The 18,168-nt window shown below is 38.0% G+C and overlaps 3 protein-coding genes and 1 long non-coding RNA gene across 4 annotated transcripts in view; 1 reads left to right on the top strand and 3 right to left on the bottom strand.

Annotated features, from left to right (window-relative positions):
• Nucleotides 1-645: 645 nt before the first annotated feature.
• Nucleotides 646-5,046, bottom strand: LOC121907258 (small ubiquitin-related modifier 3-like). Its single transcript, XM_042426710.1, has 4 exons — nucleotides 4,932-5,046; nucleotides 4,238-4,366; nucleotides 4,008-4,079; nucleotides 646-1,928 (listed from the first exon to the last, which is right to left on the bottom strand). Exons 1-4 carry the CDS (start codon nucleotides 4,950-4,952, stop codon nucleotides 1,863-1,865), a joined length of 288 nt encoding a protein of 95 aa, XP_042282644.1. The 5' UTR covers nucleotides 4,953-5,046; the 3' UTR covers nucleotides 646-1,862.
• LOC121907259 lies at nucleotides 4,329-6,776 on the top strand. Its single transcript, XR_006098819.1, has 2 exons — nucleotides 4,329-4,404; nucleotides 5,921-6,776. It is a non-coding gene; the product is annotated as an uncharacterized LOC121907259 (long non-coding RNA).
• On the bottom strand, nucleotides 6,338-11,255 carry LOC121907256 (pituitary tumor-transforming gene 1 protein-interacting protein-like). The gene is made up of 7 exons (XM_042426709.1): nucleotides 11,020-11,255; nucleotides 9,902-9,957; nucleotides 9,681-9,789; nucleotides 8,894-8,996; nucleotides 8,424-8,489; nucleotides 7,606-7,652; nucleotides 6,338-7,116 (listed from the first exon to the last, which is right to left on the bottom strand). The coding sequence occupies exons 1-7, from the start codon at nucleotides 11,117-11,119 to the stop codon at nucleotides 7,073-7,075; spliced, it is 525 nt and encodes a 174-aa protein (XP_042282643.1). The 5' UTR covers nucleotides 11,120-11,255; the 3' UTR covers nucleotides 6,338-7,072.
• A 1,288-nt stretch (nucleotides 11,256-12,543) lies between these two features.
• Nucleotides 12,544-18,168, bottom strand: part of myo10l3 (myosin X, like 3) — a 57,096-nt gene continuing 51,471 nt past the window's right edge. The window contains exons 33-41 of the mRNA XM_042426765.1: nucleotides 17,891-18,048; nucleotides 17,365-17,488; nucleotides 16,714-17,011; nucleotides 16,408-16,615; nucleotides 16,170-16,306; nucleotides 15,878-16,001; nucleotides 15,333-15,788; nucleotides 14,799-14,990; nucleotides 12,544-14,345 (exon numbers count right to left, since the gene is read on the bottom strand). Of these exons, the coding sequence (XP_042282699.1) occupies nucleotides 14,241-14,345; nucleotides 14,799-14,990; nucleotides 15,333-15,788; nucleotides 15,878-16,001; nucleotides 16,170-16,306; nucleotides 16,408-16,615; nucleotides 16,714-17,011; nucleotides 17,365-17,488; nucleotides 17,891-18,048 (1,802 nt within the window). The 3' untranslated portion in view covers nucleotides 12,544-14,240. The remainder of the gene's footprint in view (nucleotides 14,346-14,798; nucleotides 14,991-15,332; nucleotides 15,789-15,877; nucleotides 16,002-16,169; nucleotides 16,307-16,407; nucleotides 16,616-16,713; nucleotides 17,012-17,364; nucleotides 17,489-17,890; nucleotides 18,049-18,168) is intronic.

The following is an 18,168-nucleotide window of genomic DNA, read 5'->3' as shown; positions in this document are numbered from 1 at the left end:
ATCAGCCCGCTGTGCGAGGAGCCTCACAGGGAGTTCATTTGGCCGCTCAGTTCAGTAACATCTGTGAAATGAAGTTCTCTCAAGTAAGAGGAGGCTCGTGAAGTTATGGCCTTCACAAGCCTCGACTGGAGCAACAAATGTGTCTTTGTGTTTGAATTTAAGGGCTGCAGTAATTCATCCGAGCGCAGACATGCAGATATCAGAGAACAGTGATCTATTGAATGTTCAGAACAATGGTGCCCTCTAATGTGTGAAGACTGTACTGCCTTCTCTGGATCAGGCTGCTTTATTGTAAACATAAATCTTTCTCTAATATTTCAGGCTCAATTCCACTGATTTTTTGAATTGAGACTAACAGATAAACATAAGTGTAGGATTGGACAAATTAAGGGCTTCACACTGGTAAACAAGTCTTATATTTTCTGCATATATATATTGGTGGCCAGAATATTTATTTACACTTCTGGTGAAATGAGATAATAATGACCATTTCAACAGTCGGCAGCCCTCCCTTTAGCCAAGGTCTTTTATTGCCTGCATGTTCCCAAGATTTGAATATTTCATGTGAAGTTGTAGCAGCTGAAATATCCATTTTATAGTAGGTCCAAACAAATACTGTAAAACTCTACATACAATTCAAGAGGCTGAGTATCAAACTATATTTATTGTATACAGTATAGGGACACCAAATAATGTACAAATCAAAAAGTTGTGGAATACCTGACAATGTCACCCTCCAAATCTAACACATGTCAACTTTTAAAAATGAAGGTGGACATTCTTGTAAAACAAGACTGCTACCAATACACAAGAGTCAAAACAAACCGAGCATGTGTTGAAAATGTTTGTTAGATTTTGGACAAATGTATTCAAATTGGCAATTCAGAATCGATTGAATATTGATACACTGACTGAAATATAACTTTAGATGAGACAAACTGTTTCTGGACTGATAAAAAGGTGATGTGTTTATATTTTAAAAAGGTGGGAAACTATTGAATCGACATGCTAAGAGAACGGTTCTCCTGTAGTGTGATGACAAAGACCACTGTTAACCAGCAGCCTTTTACATCTACATTTTATATATTAACCAAACCATTTTATTAAAAGAACACTGTTCATTTAGCATTTTTGGTCCAGCAACATTACTGTACTTTATTTACCATTCAGTTAAATCTGCATTGAGGGCAACAGTACTGAGGTAAACAAGCATTTTTCTTAGCAAATGCTTAAGGTAAAATGGGCATGGATACATCAAATTATTTTGAATATTCCTAAAAAAAAAAAAAAAAAAAAAAAAACACAACTACTTAAAAAGTGTTACATGAGAAATAAATCTCTCCCACTTATGGACAGAATAACCGCTCCTTCCCATCCAGAAATGTTCCTCCAAAAGCAGTCCTATCACGTACATGACTTAAAATATTTGAGCCCATATCCTGAATTTAAATGCTTATAACAATCTGGAAAACATAAAAATAAAAAAAAAAATAAAAAGAATTTTGGCATGTAGTTCAGCTTATTGTTAGAGACATGCAGGAGGACATCAAAAGAACATTGAGTTTTTCCATTTCAAGCCATATCTAGTTTGAGAAGTGTCCCTGCCTTGGACGATTTCTATTTATGTGAATATAACTGTTTTGTTTGTTTGTTTATTTTTTTTTAATGACCCTGCATCTCAATGCTAAGATTTGGCCCCCAATGAAAAAACGCTCCTGTCTTTTTATGTTGTGAAAAGCCTGACGTTGAGACAAGCAGAATGGGGGAAAAAAAAAGAAATAAGTAAAAACAGCAATAAACAATTACAACATGAAAAAAAATATGGTGTGGATGCTCTTCTGAGAGTTAAGTCCACATTCCACTTAAGAATAGGCTCCTCCCGTCTGTTGTTGAAATACGTCAATAGTGTCTTCATCCTCCATCTCCAGCTGTAGAGGCAAACACATTCACACATCAGTCATTCAACAACACAGATGATATTTATTTTTTTCTACTGCATATTTTCACATAATATTTATTCTCAAGTTGCTTCAATAGTTTTTGGTACCAACCAAAGTGTGTCTGTAGTGAGAGTATCAAAAACTATTTACTCAAACCTAACATTGAATGTCTGGTCAGATTTCTAATTTTTTGTTTGTATTTTGACATTTTTAGATACTGTAGCCACTGATACCATTTGTAGGTTTCGCCAGGTTGGTTTGAGCTGGCAGAAGAGGCTGAGTTGACCTTTTTTTTCGTTTGATTTTAAGAATGTGGTCAAGCTATATGGATTGCATTTACACGTGACTGAGCTCCGATCACGATGTGAGACCACCGTTGTAGAGACCACCTCCTGATGTGGTTTGGCTGATCCGCATTCTGATCTCAATGTGTTCTGGGAGTTCACTGAAGACCATTAACATGCGTTTTCCTTATCCAGTTACAACATATTTAGTGATCATTTGAAACTGTTCTTATGCCAGAGCAAACATATGGAGTATGACTGATGTGCTCTGTTTAACCTTACATACTGTTAATGTCAAATTTGACCCTTTTTTACATTTGAGAGCAGTAAAAACAGCCTGAATGCATTTTTTTTGGCCTGAGATTTTATGACTTTTCCTAAAGAGATCCAGAATATATAAAAAATGGAAACTTTTTTTGCATCTGATACAGATTTTTGTACATAGAGTACTCTTGGTTAAATTTGACCATATTTATTTGACCATCAATAAAACTAATTGAAATCATGTTCCCCTGTTTCAGATAACATGAGACCAGAATATAGTGTGATTTTGAATGTTTTTTCTCCATAAACAAATTGTGTAAAACCTAAAGAATGTGCTCTCTCTGCAAGCTCCATTTAAGATTAATCACCCAATTATTAATGACTGATAATGAATGAAAAATAGATTGTGGTTCAGAAACTTGGTATAGAGACTAATTATGAGGGGATGCTGTGATCAGTATGCAAGGGTTAAATGATTCTTAGGACAACATGTGATGAGGTTTAAACAGTGATAAACTGTCTCTGATTTCACTGTCAAAAGTCTGAAACAACCTGGACATTGCAAAGATTTAACCGTAACAGTGTTTAGGTACATACTATGACGAAACATTGTTCATTCCTGAGGGTTGTGATGATCCAAGTCAGGAAAGGATGTAGTATAAGGGTCGGGTTATACACCAAAAGAAGAAGTCTGCACAATGTTGTTTGACCTCGTTGGAAATCAAAAGTGTTTGCACTTGAATGTCGAGTGTAAGGTCGACCGCCATAGAGAGGGGGAAGATACAATATTGTTTAAATATGGGGATAATGGTGCACATTTTCAGACAGGAAGGCATTCACAGTTTTGCTCGATTGTTCACATGAAAAGTGACACAAATAGTTGAGTAAATAATGAAAAAAAATGAGCTTCACTCTTTCGGGGAAGGCAAAATAGTGCTGAAAGTATTCTGCAACATAAAATGAAACAAGTATGTAATGTTTTATCTACAGCAAAGAAAATACAACAAACACAGCCTGTTAATACGCCTGACATGCTCTATTTCACTTTTACTTCAGCAGTTTAGTTGTCTGAAGCCTAGAAAATATCAGTTTGTCAATTCTCATTTCTGTAATTCCACAACCAGTAAAATACCTGCATAATATGGCAATTTATCACAGGATATACATTTCATGACTATGTGGTGTGAAAATATTTTTAAATGTTTGTTATGGAAAACACTTTCCATCATTTCCCACAATGTTCATGTAATGTAGCACATCTACCCTCCATTGCACAGCTAAAGAGCAGCATAGGCACCAAACATATAGTATAAGGTAGAGAAATGATATAATTTTCTTTATCTCCAGCCCTGACTTAAACACACTTCCTAAAGAAGTCTATTTATGTGCTAAGACATGTTAATGCTTAAAAATAAAAACTTAGTATGACTCAATGATGATCCCACACAAAAATTCTCTACATGACTGGACTGGGTGGGCCTTAAGAAAAGCATGTTGGGAAATTTGAGGAGTCACCAACCTGTGCAGGTGTGTCTGTTTCATTAATTGGCTGTCCATCAAACCTAAACCTTATCTGACGGATTGACAATCCCTGTAAAAAAAGACAGAAAACACAGGTGCAACATTTCAGTGAGCTTTTTGCATCCAGTCAGAGATGTAAACAAAGCCCACAGTTAATACAGATGTTAAAATTAGCTGGAGGTGACAGAGAGTGGAAAGTTAAGTTGCAGTCTTTCAGGATGAACTTACCTGTCTTTCGCAGTATGCCTTCATGAGTTTGCTGAGCGGAGTGTGTCTTTTGATTTTGAACTGTACGACCGACCCATCCTGACCGGCTACCTTGAGGTTAATGTGGTCGTTCTCCGTCTTCACGCCTTCCTGCAACAAACACAGCCGTCATCAGCAGCGACAAACCGGTAACCGAGCACACTCAAACGCTAGCCAACAGCTAACTCAACTAGCCGGCTAAATTAGCAACCTTTAAGACGAGGAGCTTCGTTTTGAAAGCAGGCTGCAGCATCCAAAACACCACACATAACGTTATAAACGCTTTTTCGGTTTTCCCGTTGGTTAGCATAGCATGCTAGCCCATGTACAAACTGGCGCAGAAAGCCACAATGGCGCAAATGAAAGGAAACGCACAAATCACTCATTTCACTTGCATTTCTCTGACACCAACACAAGCTCACATACTTTAAACACCAGACCAGCACGAAGAAGCAGTGGCTCTTTGTATTAGATGAACAGTGCAAACGCAGCGTGTGCGCATAAAAGCCAAAAGATCCGCAAATTTGGTCAACCTTTGTTTTCTGCCCGCTCAAATGCGCCATCTGTAGCCTGAAAGCTGGTAGCTTAGCATTACGTGCTAACGTTAACTTGCGACTGGCATCACCAGAGCTAAACGGTAAACACGATGCTCCTCAGAAGAAACACAAGTACTGACCTTTGGCTTTTCTTCGGACATCCTGCGGGTTTTATTAATAACGTGGAGACAGACTGCTAACACTGCGCGGGTTATCTGTCCCGTCGGCTCTGTCGTTTGGACCGGGAGCGCGCACTGAAATTTAAAATGTAATTCGACCAAAGTGGTCACGTGCTCCATTTTCCTCGGGGCCGCGGATACGTGAGCGCGCAAGCTAATTTGCGCATCCCCGTGAGATAGGTGAAACAAAAGGGCCCTTCTGCAAAGAAACCTTTGAGAAAGAAACTAAGGAGGTAAGAACTTTTGTTTTAAGGATCCAAATAATTAAATAACTAAAATTAACCCTTGCAATGAGTCCCAGAAACCCAACAAACCAAGCAACCAGAGGCATGATGGTGAATGCATTTTTCTGAGAATATATTATCTCTGTAATAATAATAATAGAATCAATCAATCAATATTTCACTTTTCAAATAAAGATGGCGTCAGGATTCATATATCTTATTAACGGGATAAAATCTGCTGCAACTCTCAAATGTTGTCAAATATTTAAATTACAGCTCACAGTTAAAGGACGGGTTCACAGTTTTTCAAGTCTGTCTTAAAATAATAGTCAGGTGCCCAAATGAACATTGAAACATGTTTTTCTTGCATTAATCATTCCTCCTGTTAATACTGACCATTAGAAGATCCCTCCATAATGCACTTACAATGTAAGTGATGGGGGACACAAGCCTCTTTCTGTGCTAAAATGTATTTAAAAGTTTATCTGAAGCTAGTATGGAACTTCATTCATCCAAATGAGTCAAATCAAGTAGATATCTTTCAACATTACAGTCTTTTTAGTGTCAAAGTCCCTCTTTTTGTATCACCTAGTAGATCATTTAGACTCGTTTTTAATTCTGTTGCCTGCCGGAAATATAGGGGAGATGAGGGTACATTCCCTGTGGATATGTTCCAAAATCAACAGTTTTGGTTGATCATTCACAGATATGTTGTGGATTTCACAGGTTTCACTGAAGGGCCATGCCAGACTGCAATAACGGTTCTCAGGAACTGGGTGACGCCTGACGTCCCTGCTTTCACAATTAGCTGACAGAGTTAGGAAGTGTTTCTGCATTAGAAAGCTTGTAATATAAGCTGTGTGAATACGGCAGGAAAATACTTCCTCAAGCTGTTGAAATGATGAGGTGGATTTGTGCGTTTATACTTTTCTTTCAGTGTTGTAGTGTTTCTTTTTTCCCTTTCCTTCCTGAAAATTCTGCTTTGTTTCTGCGTTTGGGTGGAGATGGGAATTATGGGACGTTGTGAATTTGGAAATGGATTTATGCAGATGAAATTTGATCTTGTTATAATGCAAAATAAAAAAAGGCAAGTCCCAAAAAACATTTCTTATTCATTTAATTTGGAAATGTATGGTCCATAATCTTGTGCACAAAAACACTTCACATAATAATGTAATTATGTAATTATGTAATCCAAGATCCCACAACTCTGCTCTTAAAGAAAAAGAATGTTCTGGAACAATACAGACATTTATTAACCATGTAAAAATGTGTTACATGCATGTTACAAATGAACTTTTGATATAAAAATAAATGTTGTAATATAGACATCGGTAAAATGGTGTGTGTTTCAAACACAGTATGAAAACAAAACAGCTGGTTATAAAAGAAGCAACACAAACACTGATCTGCTGTGGAGATGCAGAACTTTTACAGTACTGCATTTCATGCAGAATTAATTCATGTAGGAGTGTTTGCATGTCATGGTGGATAACATGTTTTGACAGGTTTGCCCTTACATCTAGTTTCCATTACAGGTTAACTGAGTAGATTTTACTCAAGTGATTTGCATTAAAATTAATGCATGAGAAATGTAAAACTAATATCTCCACAAAAATTTATACAATTATGAAATAACATATGAGACCATGTTTGAAATATAGTGCACACTCAGTCAAAATGATTTCAGAACATCTTGGTGACATTTTTTTTTTTTTTTGAAAGCACTGAAACAATAAAATCAAATCAGATAATCACAGTTTATCACATGCTACTTGTACAGCCTATCCCAATGATAAGCTGTATCTTAATGTTACTGGCATCAATAAGATCATCAAAAGGCATTTTTTTTAGAGGAAATCATCGCTGGGGTTCTTCTTAATTAGTGTCCATACGAGAGTATGGGTTATCCTTGGCCAGACCTAAAGAGAGCAATGGAGAACAATGTATTGTAACCATTACAGTACAGCTACAGACATTTCACTCTGAACAATCAGGAATTTTATTTATGCAGATGAGTTGTGTAAACTGGTTGAATGCATTTGAAATTGTGAGTTAAACACATTAAACTTGTGTTCCAAAAACAAAACAAAAAACAACAACCAGTGTTGTCAAAAACCCTGAATTCTACTTCAGGTATTTACAGGTGTTGTTTCTCTCCAGCAGATGGCGCTATAGGGTTTGTTGTTGTTTGTGTTGATTTTCTCTGATTGTTTTCAGTTGTCTCCCTTTTTGCACATCACCTGCTCAAATATGAAGGTTATTTTTCCCCTATTAGGATTTTTACTCATTATGCTGCTGTTGTATTACTGTGTGAGCAAACTAAGCATAGACACATATTTGATATTCCATCTTTCCAAATTTACACGTATGAACCCACTCAAACCACACAAACAAGAGATGTGTCTCACCATATTTCTGCCTGATTTCATCATGCCTCAGCTGCATTTCTTTTCTCCTGTATGAGCACAAGACAAATTGTCAGACAAACAGAGAATACTGGCCGCACTCACACCTGCAGTGTCTGTTTAGATTATCTGAATTCTCACCTAAGAATTAAAACAAACTATTGTTGTAATATGTGGATCGTACCTGCACACCCTATTTCACATCTAAACATTTTTTCAAAGCCAAGTGATGTCAAACAGTGGACATGTGCTGATATAAACATCTTTTCAGACTTCAGTATCAACATACTTCAGACCAAATCCTTTTTGACAAACAAAAAGTTCAACATTTATCATAATGAATGTTTATCCTATAACAATTATTTTCATTATCAATTAATCTGTCGATTATTTTCTCAATTAATCCATCAGTTGTTTGGTCTATAAAATCCCAAAGCCCAAGATAACGTTCTCAAATGTCTTGTTTTGTCTCAGCCATCAGTCAACAATCCAAAGATATTTAGTTTACTATCTATCTATCATTGAAATAAACCAGAAAATATTCATTCATATTATATTATATTCATTTAAGAGGCTGGAACCAGAGAATTTTGTCTTATTTTTCTTTTAAAAAATCAATTTTCAAAATAGTCTGCAATTAATTTTCTGTTGATTGACTAATCGATTAATCAAATAATCGTTGCAGCTGATCAACACACTGATGTCTTATGTTCTTTGATGGATATTGTTATAATGACAGAGGCATAAAATAGTAAATGTTTGTATTTTTGAGTAAATAGTTCATTTTGTTGCTATCAGACTTCTACTCAACAGCCACTTACTTCACTTTTTGACGGGACTTCCTCGCACGGGTTTGTCGCTCTACCTCTGCATCTTGTCTCTTGTTTCTGGAATATAACAATATGTATTTATTACAGTTTACATGTTTCATGTTTCATTACATGTTTTTTTTCTAAAGCTTGCATTGAAACATACAGTAAACCAAGTGAGGGTTTGCTTTCTTTTCAGCCTAATACATCATGGCAAAACTAATCAGTCCGATAATCTGACCATGAATATCACCATTTCCTCTTCACACAACAGCCGTTATTTACTAGTTTTTAGACGAGGCATCTTGATGGAAAGAGAAAAGTTATTTTCAGAGCTAAACTGCGGCCACAGACTCTGGCAGGGCTTTGGAGACGGCGGTATCAGCCTTGCAGAATAACAACCTATTGTGTTGCTCATCCCTCCTCCCCTTCCATGTTGAACCCGATTTCACAACCAACACTTCATGTGACTTAATGCTTACCCAATTCTTTCACACTTGCAGCAGCAGCAGCAGCAAACAAGAATGGCGATGAAGACGATGCCGGCCAGCACGGACATGGTGATAATCAAAATCTGGAAGTTTACTGGAAATCAAAAGCAGACACACAGAGAAAAACAAGCAGTGAAAATCACCTTCTCATGTGAAAATCTTATTAAAATACACACTACTTTGGCTGCCCTCAGCAGCTACTTGGGGTGTCGGTGGGTTGTAAAATTTCAGTGAGAAGTTTATTATCATTCTTCTAAGGAGAATAAGCAACCAGTCATTAAATCATCATTCAGTCAATATCAACCGATATTGGTCAACAACAAATTTCTTTATCTGAGGAAAGTGAAACACCAGAGCTGCAACTAATCATGATGTTCATTATCAATTAATCTGCCAAATAGTTCTATTAATTGTTTAACCTGTAAAGTGTCAGAGAGTCAAAAATTCCCAAATTCCAAGGTGACTTCTTCAAATTGCTTGTTTTGTCTGACCAACAGTCCAAAACCAAAAAATATTAAGTTTATGGCCAAATAAGACAGAGAAAAGCAGTGATCAAATGATTAATTGCTTATCTAAGTGGTTGCCACATAACTTTCTGTCAATTGACTAGTCAATTAATTAATTAATTAACAGTTTCAGTTCTTTCGTCCACTGAACAATATCTTCCCTTTGGTGTCTGTCCCACACACATCCCAAATATCAAACCCCAAAATCAAAAATGCTTGCAGGTTACACACATATTTATCATTAATGAGGAGTAAAGTTTGGTCAGTCTTACCCCAACACAGCCCCCATCGTGCATCGTTTAATGGACACAAACTCTTGCGGGGCAGGATGTTCCTCACCGGGTAGTCGATGCATTGTTTGGTTGGTATACACCACAAACACTGCAACAAACACAAACACAGATTATCTTATCTTTGGTATTTATGGCAACAATTCTCTAACTGAACTGAAGACAGTTACAGTATTTGTCTTTCTGGATTTTAGGAGACTTACTGTCACATTCTGCAGACATTCATTACAACTGGTGTTGGACCTCAAGGCACAAGAAGCTGAAACAGAGATTATCAGTTTTTAAAGCAGGTTACAGCCCCTCCCTTCACTGTATAGGCTCAAACTGATACATGTACTTACAAGTGGTGGAGTACTGTAAGTAAAAGTACACAAGTATTACAGCAAAAAGTAAAAATACTCATTTTGCTGAAAAATGGAGTCTGTAACTGCTATATTATTACATATTTCATTGCTAGATTGATAATACAATGCATCAATGTGTAAGAAGTGTTTTATTGTCATAGTTGGTCGAGGTGGAACTTGTTTATCTACTTTAGGTCCAGTTAGGTAGTTTTGTCCAATGGTTCCCAGCAGGGTCAGACCCCCTCCAAAGGATCACAAATAAATCTGAGGGGTCGTGAAAAGATTAATGGGGATAAGAGAAAAGAAAAAAAATACACAAATCTATATTCATTTTTTGGCCCTTTCTCTGATATTTGTTTTTTTTTTGTGATGTATTAGATACTTTAAATTCTTTGGGCCCAAATCAGTTATTTTAAATGAAACCATCTGAGTAATCTAGAAGGAAAATCTTCATTAAACATCTAACAACGGGCCCCAACATAGACACTACTTTACTACTTTTTTAAGAGGTCAAAAGCCAAAAAGTTTGAGAAGGAAACACTGATTTAATCTTTAACTATGCATTGTATGGAAAAGTTTATCACATGCTTTTTAAGTGAAATCTTAATCTGTGAAGAAGTAACTGGCTGTCTGATAAATGTACTTTAATGTCATGTGACCGTCCACCACTTCTTATAAGACAGGAAATGAAGTAATAATCATACTAGAGGTTTTATTTTCTGCCCCCAGCAACAAATCATGGACAACAACAAAGTTTACAGTCAGTTAAACTGATACTTTGCTACCAGAAGGGTAAAGTTTGCTTTCCGCACAATACAACACATGTCCAATTATGAAACTAACAGGCGAGCCATGACAACAAATTGAGATTTCATGATGATTACTGAAAATCCATTTTGCTGCCGTCATGTGACAGCCTCCTGACCAAAACAAGGCACAGCAGCCAAAAAAGGAGAAAAAAAAAAAAAAAAACTTACCCGGAGCTGGATCAGGGGTCGATGTCTGCGCCTCTGTGGTCACAGTGACACAGAAAATGATGGTAAAAACAATAACTGGAGCGCTTTTAACTGTAAACATTGTGACACGAATGGAAACACACGACTGTGGAGAGACAACAACCCAACTCTCGTGTCTGTTGTCCAACTGATGGGTGGACCTCTACTTCACGAGGGCTGACGTCACGAACTCCTGACGCTGGTGTCATCAAACAGCTGCAGAGTGAGGCCTCTTAACCGAATATAATGTTATAATTGATGCCAGAAAACACAACATAACATCCTGCAGGGAATTAGACAGTTTGTTGGATTTTCTGAGTGTGAATAAAAACGGTCTAAAAACAAAGCTGGTTGTACTTTTTAACAAGATTAATGCTGTAACTAATGACTTTATGGGTGGTTAGTACATTATTTACTAAATACATCCATAAGAACTAGTTTTGGGTTGCCAGGTTATGAAAAATGTCTCTAACAGGTGTTTATCTTCCTCCAGCAGACCACACACTTTGTCTGTTTGTTAGGTTTCTTCTTTACCATTCTTTTTTAATTTGGGTTTTTTTTCCAACAAAATCTTTAGCAATTCATGCAGTCATGTCCATTAAATATTCCACATTGTTCACAATCTGCATATTGACAATTGAAAAACACATGTTCTTAGTATGGTTTATATGATCAACTAAGTCTTATGAAAAGGGCTACAGAGCATCACCAAAATCAATTCATTAACAAGTTATTAGCACCTATTAAAGGGATACTCAAGGAATTTATTATTGCACTTCCAAAACGTTGGAGGACTTATGAGACACTGATTTTAAAAAGAATGGTCAAAATGAGGCAGCAGAGGCTGATGTATCCTGACTTTTACCCCTCCAGATCCTAAACTTCCCATGTTCCATCAATAGCCTCTTTCACAGTCCCTGACTGATAAACACACAAATCTTTCAATCTCTACAACCCCTTTTTTTTATATAATGCAGGCTTTCAGTTGAAAACGTTTAGTCTCCTAACCCAAGTCAAGATAACCCTGATGATATCATCAGAGCCAGAGAAGAAATTTTGCAACTGTTGTCACAGGCTCAGTAGCACATACTCTTCATGCCGAGTAAAATATAAAATCTAAGTTTTGTCAGCATGCAGTTTATATGACATGCAGAGTCCTCAAGGAATGATTTCTTATTGTACTTTAACATATTATCACAATTTAACCATAATTATGCCACTTTAATCACAGACTGATCTGTTGGGAGAAGGAGGACTCTTTATGATATTTCTTATACTACATCTGTTTGAACATTATTCCTTTAGAAATGCAGAAAAGCCAATGCAACTGCACATATACACTCATTCAAACTCCAGGTTTGGTATTTCAACAATTAGCTACCTCATTGTACTGTATATTTGTAGCAATGTGTTAAGGTTTGGCACCTGATGCTCAGAGACTGAGATCTACAGAACTGGTGGACACATCTAAAATGAGACAATAGTAACACACACACACAAAGCAGCTTTTGAAATACAATAATTTATTAAAGCATCTTTAAATTCTGATATAAAACATTTTCTGATTTTTTTTTCTTCTTCTCGAAAACAATCAGAAATCTCAAGGTACAGTCATCGTCAATGGTAAGATCAGTCTCTGGTGTGGCCGCCGGCAGCTGACCAGATCGCCTAAGTGAGTACGATTGGAGAGCAATGGAAGACAGTGATGCAATGTGAGGTAAATACTAAGCTCATTATGTGTGGATCATATTTTTATCATGAACTATACTGTAAGTTGATTGGCATAGGCTTGAATTCTTTGTATTCATGTACAGTGGCCTAGGAAACAAGACAATCAAAGGAATTGAGCCTGTTGGGTTTTGAGGGTTAACAGTTATTTTTAGTTGACGAAATGCTCAGAAACTGGGCACCATCTGGACAAAATTGATAGTAATGAACAACTTGTCTATTTCTGAATCTTGTTAACTTTGTGTCCCTGAATAGACAAATAATAGAAAAACAAAAATACAAGCAAAACTGCATCAACTCATTTCCAGCCCACTGTTCACCTCGGTGAGTCTGCTCATCTTCTCTGATTTTTCTCCCAATCCACTGATACTGCAATAAATAAATACCCCACCCTCACATGGCCTTTGACATCACTAAAAAAAAAAAAAACACAGTAAAACACTCCTTAGACACAGGCGTTCTAAACAAGCGATATCAGTCTTAGCTACAAAAAAAACTTTCAAAGACATTACCTCAACTTAGTATGCAAGTACAACAGCTCAACAGAGTACTCGCTGTAGGATAGAAGCGCAAATTGTTCGACTTGTTTCAGTAATTTTGAGAAAATACGTCAGTGCAGTGGTTATAGACTTTGCACTTCCACTTACGCTGTGGTTTTTCACATTTAATTTATTTGTTTGCTGCGTTTTTGTCTTTTATAGAAGTCAAATTGTATTTTCTTTAAGATAGGGACGTGCTTTTGTGACACATGCACCCGTTGAAGCCATAACTACCCCTCAACAGTTTATAATCCATTCCTGAAAGGCCACATCAGCACTGAAACTATTAGTCCAGAATAGCAAGAATAAAAAGCTAAGTAAGGCAAGTTGAGGGAGATAATCTCCCTGGGATGTTTACAGTTATATTACACATTAACCTGAGGGAATCTCCATTCAGGAGAACATTCATTAAATGGGCCGCAATGTTCTGTAGAAAAAAACACTTCAATAAAAGTGCAGTTTGGGATGTTAACTTGAAAGAAATAAATTTTTTTGGAAATTAAAAAGGCCTGATTTAGATATGAATGTCTTGAATTGTTGTTGATACAAGGTTTGGTGGAAAAACCAAGAGCATGCAAGCTCAGTCAACTTTTTCTTGTTATTGAAAAAAAAATCCACTAAAAGATACCTGAAGTACATTTCAAGTAACGTGACAAATGACCAGTGTACATGTTTGGAGACTGCATGGAGGAAAGCAACACTCGGGATGACTGCAAAGCTTAAAATGGTGCAAACGCTTGAGTGTCCTCACTTTTGCTAGAAGCAGTAAAGACGTCACCTTTTTTGTGTCTATATGGAAAGGAATCTTTCCAGATGGGGTTTGTCTGCTACAAAACGCGTCAAAGTCTCTGTTGAGGTGATTTGTTCCTCTTGTCATCTCTACATCTTCTCTCCATGCTTGTTTGGGGCCAGGTGTACTGTGTCCTGTCCTGTCAATCACCTGATCCAGTTGCTACCATAGCTGGACACTGACTTCACACTGCACCGTTTCTTCACGATCATGTTTATGTAGGCTTTCATGATCTTTGTGATCTCTCCAACCTGGGAATGAACAAATGAAACACGGTGAGCAGAGAAGAGAAGCAACAAAACTGCATGTTTCCCCAAAATAAATTTGGTGAAAAGGCACTCCAGTTGCTGAAAAAAACGGAAAAGAATCTCCTCATGTCTTGATCATTTGTATGAATTTTATAACTTAGAGACAAAACTTGAAATGAGAGCTTACTGCTGCTTGATTACACTCTGATCCGAAATGCATCAGCAGTTTTGTTACTCTATTAACTGTAAATAAAATTCACCAAAATTAACAAGACACAAGAGGATTCTTTGACTTTTTATTCCCACCACTGGAGTGCCGCCTTTTTCCTACATTTTTTGGGGAAATATAAACATTGCAGTCCTGTTTTTGAAGAAACCAACTGAAATTGAGATTTAATTAATTAATTGAATTCCAATTAATTTTTTTACAGAAAAATATTATAAACAAATGGGTACCTGTGGTGTTTCAAAGAACATTTCTCTCTCATCCACAGTGATCTTGTAGGTGCAGGGTTGCGGAGCACCAAAGAAGATGATGTGCTCATATGGGAAGGTCTCCAGAGGCTTCGGCTCTCCTTTCTTGTAAACAGACACGTTTTCAGCGCTCACACTCAACCACAGATCATGAGGGAAGCCTCCTTCTTTGCACTATGAAGACACAAACACAAGATCCCATAAATATCATCCAATGTGCGACCAGTATCGAGGCCATTTCTTGACCTTTGCAGATTGGGTATCATCCAGATGTAATGTTTCGACACCAACTCAGTTGTTAGCTCCACAGAAATCATGTTACTCAAAAAATATTCCATTGAGCTCCACACATGAGGTATACAGATTTGGGAAAAAGAGAGCACTGGTATTGGATAGATATTCAGTATCAGCAGATACCCGGAGGTGAGATATTGGAATTAGTATCAGGAGAGAAAAGATTACCTCCCTACTGACAACATTAAAACTTTATTGACATCAAAGACCCAGTAAACTTACCTCGACGTCAAACAGTGTGGAGCCATAGCCAGGCCACTCCTTGATGATAGTCATATATTTGAGCATGGCCTGGTGCTGGACCAGACCTTTGAGGCGGGACCACTTCTCTAGGATGCTCGCCCTGGTGGCAGACATCTCCTCCTTTATCCACATCTCCAGCATCTGCTCCTCCTCCATGCGCTGCTTCTTCATGGAGCCCGTCTTCAGCCCTCGACGCAGGGTCCCATCCAGGAAGCTGGTCCTCCGACGCTCCAAAGTTTGGCCGGACCCTGAGGCACCACCCACTTTGGTAAACTGTAGGATGCGACTGCGCAGACGGCCCACAGGGTAGACATTTTCCAGGCTCCAGGTGGCTCGTGCTTTGTCTCCATATAGAAACTGCAGGCGTAAAGCTGCCAGATGTTGCAGGGTCTCTTCACGGGCAGGGAAGTGGCCCCGGGTCAAACTCTCATGGGCCTGAAGGAACAGAACAAGAGTTCAACATTAGTCCCAACATGTGATTAAAAAGACCCTCAACAAAGCATAGCAATACAAGTTAAACACACCTGCTCAAACATGAATGCAAACTCCACTCCTTCCTTGGGCATGCTCTCCACATCCAGGAAGCAGTAGAGTTTAAAATAGAGTTTCCACTGGCCTTCATCTTCCGCTTCTTCACTGCCAGCCAGTCTGATGAGAATTCACAAAGCCACAAGACAGTCACTTATAGTACTTACTTTTATCAATATCATGTCCTGAAAACACATTTCTATGTACTTCAACAGGTTAAGTATCTCAACAGGACCCTGAATTTATAATAATATAATAGAAAGTAACTCATGATCTTGTATAACATACCTTTCAAATTTGGCCAAAACATCAGCCACAAGGACCCTGCTCTCCACTGCTTTGTCTATAGTGTTGTTGTGCTCAAACAGAGCAAACATGTTCCTGCTGTCCTCCATAGCCAGACCTCTAATCAGCTTCTCCACCACCTAGACAAAGCAAGCCAGAGTTTGTGTAAATAGGAAATACAAATATCTTGCTGAGTAACATTTAGAAATCCTAGGTAGCGGTGTGACTGCAGCTCGCCTACCTCTCCAGCGGTTGTGTGTGAGTTAATGGAGATCTTGCAGGATCCTCCTCCATGGCAGTAGACTGTGGTGGTCATTTCCTGTCTAGTAAGCAGTGCTATGATTTCTTCTTGGGAGGGAACAAACTCCCTGGTCTTGGTCTTCTTCAGAGACTCACCAATGAAGTGAGCAAACATTTCGATCTCTGTACCGGGGAACAGTTCCTTTATCCTGAGAACACCCAAAGACACAAAACACAGTAAACTGGGGAGTATTTGAAGGATTGTATTGCTATGATTAAAAAGTAATGTCTGAATGTGGCCCCGTACCTTTTGAGGTGAAACTTGAGGTAGCGTAGGATGCCGCGGCTGGGCAGGAAAGTGCAGCTCATACACGTCAGGAGATGCCAGTGGGCGCGATTGGCAGGACTGTTAGGGTGAGGGACATGATTGGTTTGTTTGATCAGCTGACAGTAGACCTCATCTCTTAATGACCTCAAGTCTTGACAGGTCTGCAGGATTCCCTGGATGATTGGCACGGGGTCTGACACTGCCTCCATTTCCTGCAGTGAGTTGAAAATCTTCACGGCCTCATCTTGCAGGCTGGTGTAACCCTTTTCCTTTTGCACTGAGAGAAAAAGAGACAGATTTGAAATAAAGATCAGCCAGTAAAACAACTTTACAAACTAGTGACTTCATTATATGAGAGCTCTCCCAAATGTATTGCTAAAAGTTTAATTATTTTGAATTTTAATGCCTTGTAATGCAGACACAACCAACAAGGTTAAAAGCGGGGCTTTAGTTTTAAGTAGTCAACTTAAAATTACATAAACTGAAAAATGTATACATTAAAAAAACATGTTACAAAAGAAAAAAGCTAATCTATGATCTTGTAATGTGTTGCCCCCAACAGCGTTGTTAGGGTATCTAATCTAATCTCATCTATCAGAATTAACAGTAGCTGCAGATTACAACACTCACAGTGGACGCTGACATCTCCATAAGGCAGAGGTAGAAGAGGGGAGTGCAAAGGATGCTGGGTATATCTCAGGATGGGGTTCCTCCAATATGTCTGCTCCACAGCCTCCGCATTCAAACTGCTCTCCTGCAGAGACAGAAAGACGGGATCAGTGATCTCAGTAAAGTCATCATGAATTATTTTAAGCAAATCCAGATTAGGAAGAATAACACAGTAGTAATATCAGTGTCAATGCAGTAAATCCAGCAAACAGTTGAGTGCAAAAGAAGGGAAAAGAGGTAAACAAAAGACTTAGAGAAGATCACGGCACACACGTAGTGAGTACAAATACCTCACTTTACTACAGTGTGTGTCCTTGGCAAAGGCTTGCATGACTGAAAAGAATTGGAGTTAAAATCATATTAAATGTTATTTGTTTTAATTAAATTAGTCCATCTAGCAAGTTAAACATTGCATAAATGCAGCATGAAATCTCCACCCATCATACACAGAGTAGTTGGAGAAACAGCCCACTGAATCCTTTAATACCTTGATGTCCCTGATGAGTTGTTGTGTTGGCGTCTCGATGGGAACTTTGCTGTCTATCGCTCCCTGTATGGCATTCGCCCACCGCATGGCTTCATTCAGCATTTTGGTATAAAGACGGTAAGAGTGTTTACGCCCGTGGACGATTATATTCCAATAACCTGGATGAACATGGAAGAAAATAATTATAACAACAACAGAGAAGAGACAAAACATCTTCGTGGAAGACGCTCAAATAACTTAACAGGTCAGAAATATTTTTACCCTAACTGCTCAAATCT

Source organism: Thunnus maccoyii, chromosome 11, assembly GCF_910596095.1.
Source record: "Thunnus maccoyii chromosome 11, fThuMac1.1, whole genome shotgun sequence".
Classification (NCBI taxonomy): domain Eukaryota; kingdom Metazoa; phylum Chordata; class Actinopteri; order Scombriformes; family Scombridae; genus Thunnus; species Thunnus maccoyii.
Note: the sequence above shows the minus strand (reverse complement) of the source record. Positions and strands in the feature narration are given on the sequence as shown.

Coding starts and splice junctions, on each gene's coding strand:
- LOC121907258 (XM_042426710.1), bottom strand. CDS start 4,952: ATGTCCGAAGAAAAGCCAAAG. Junction 4,367..4,931: donor TGTCCGAAGAAAAGCCAAAG/GTCAGTACTTGT, acceptor TGTTTGTTGCAG/GAAGGCGTGAAGACGGAGAA. Junction 1,929..4,007: donor AAACAGACACACCTGCACAG/GTTGGTGACTCC, acceptor TTGCCTCTACAG/CTGGAGATGGAGGATGAAGA.
- LOC121907256 (XM_042426709.1), bottom strand. CDS start 11,119: ATGTTTACAGTTAAAAGCGCTCCAGTTATTGTTTTTACCATCATTTTC. Junction 8,490..8,893: donor TGCAAGTGTGAAAGAATTGG/GTAAGCATTAAG, acceptor GTTATATTCCAG/AAACAAGAGACAAGATGCAG. Junction 7,653..8,423: donor AAGTCCCGTCAAAAAGTGAA/GTAAGTGGCTGT, acceptor GTGCTCATACAG/GAGAAAAGAAATGCAGCTGA.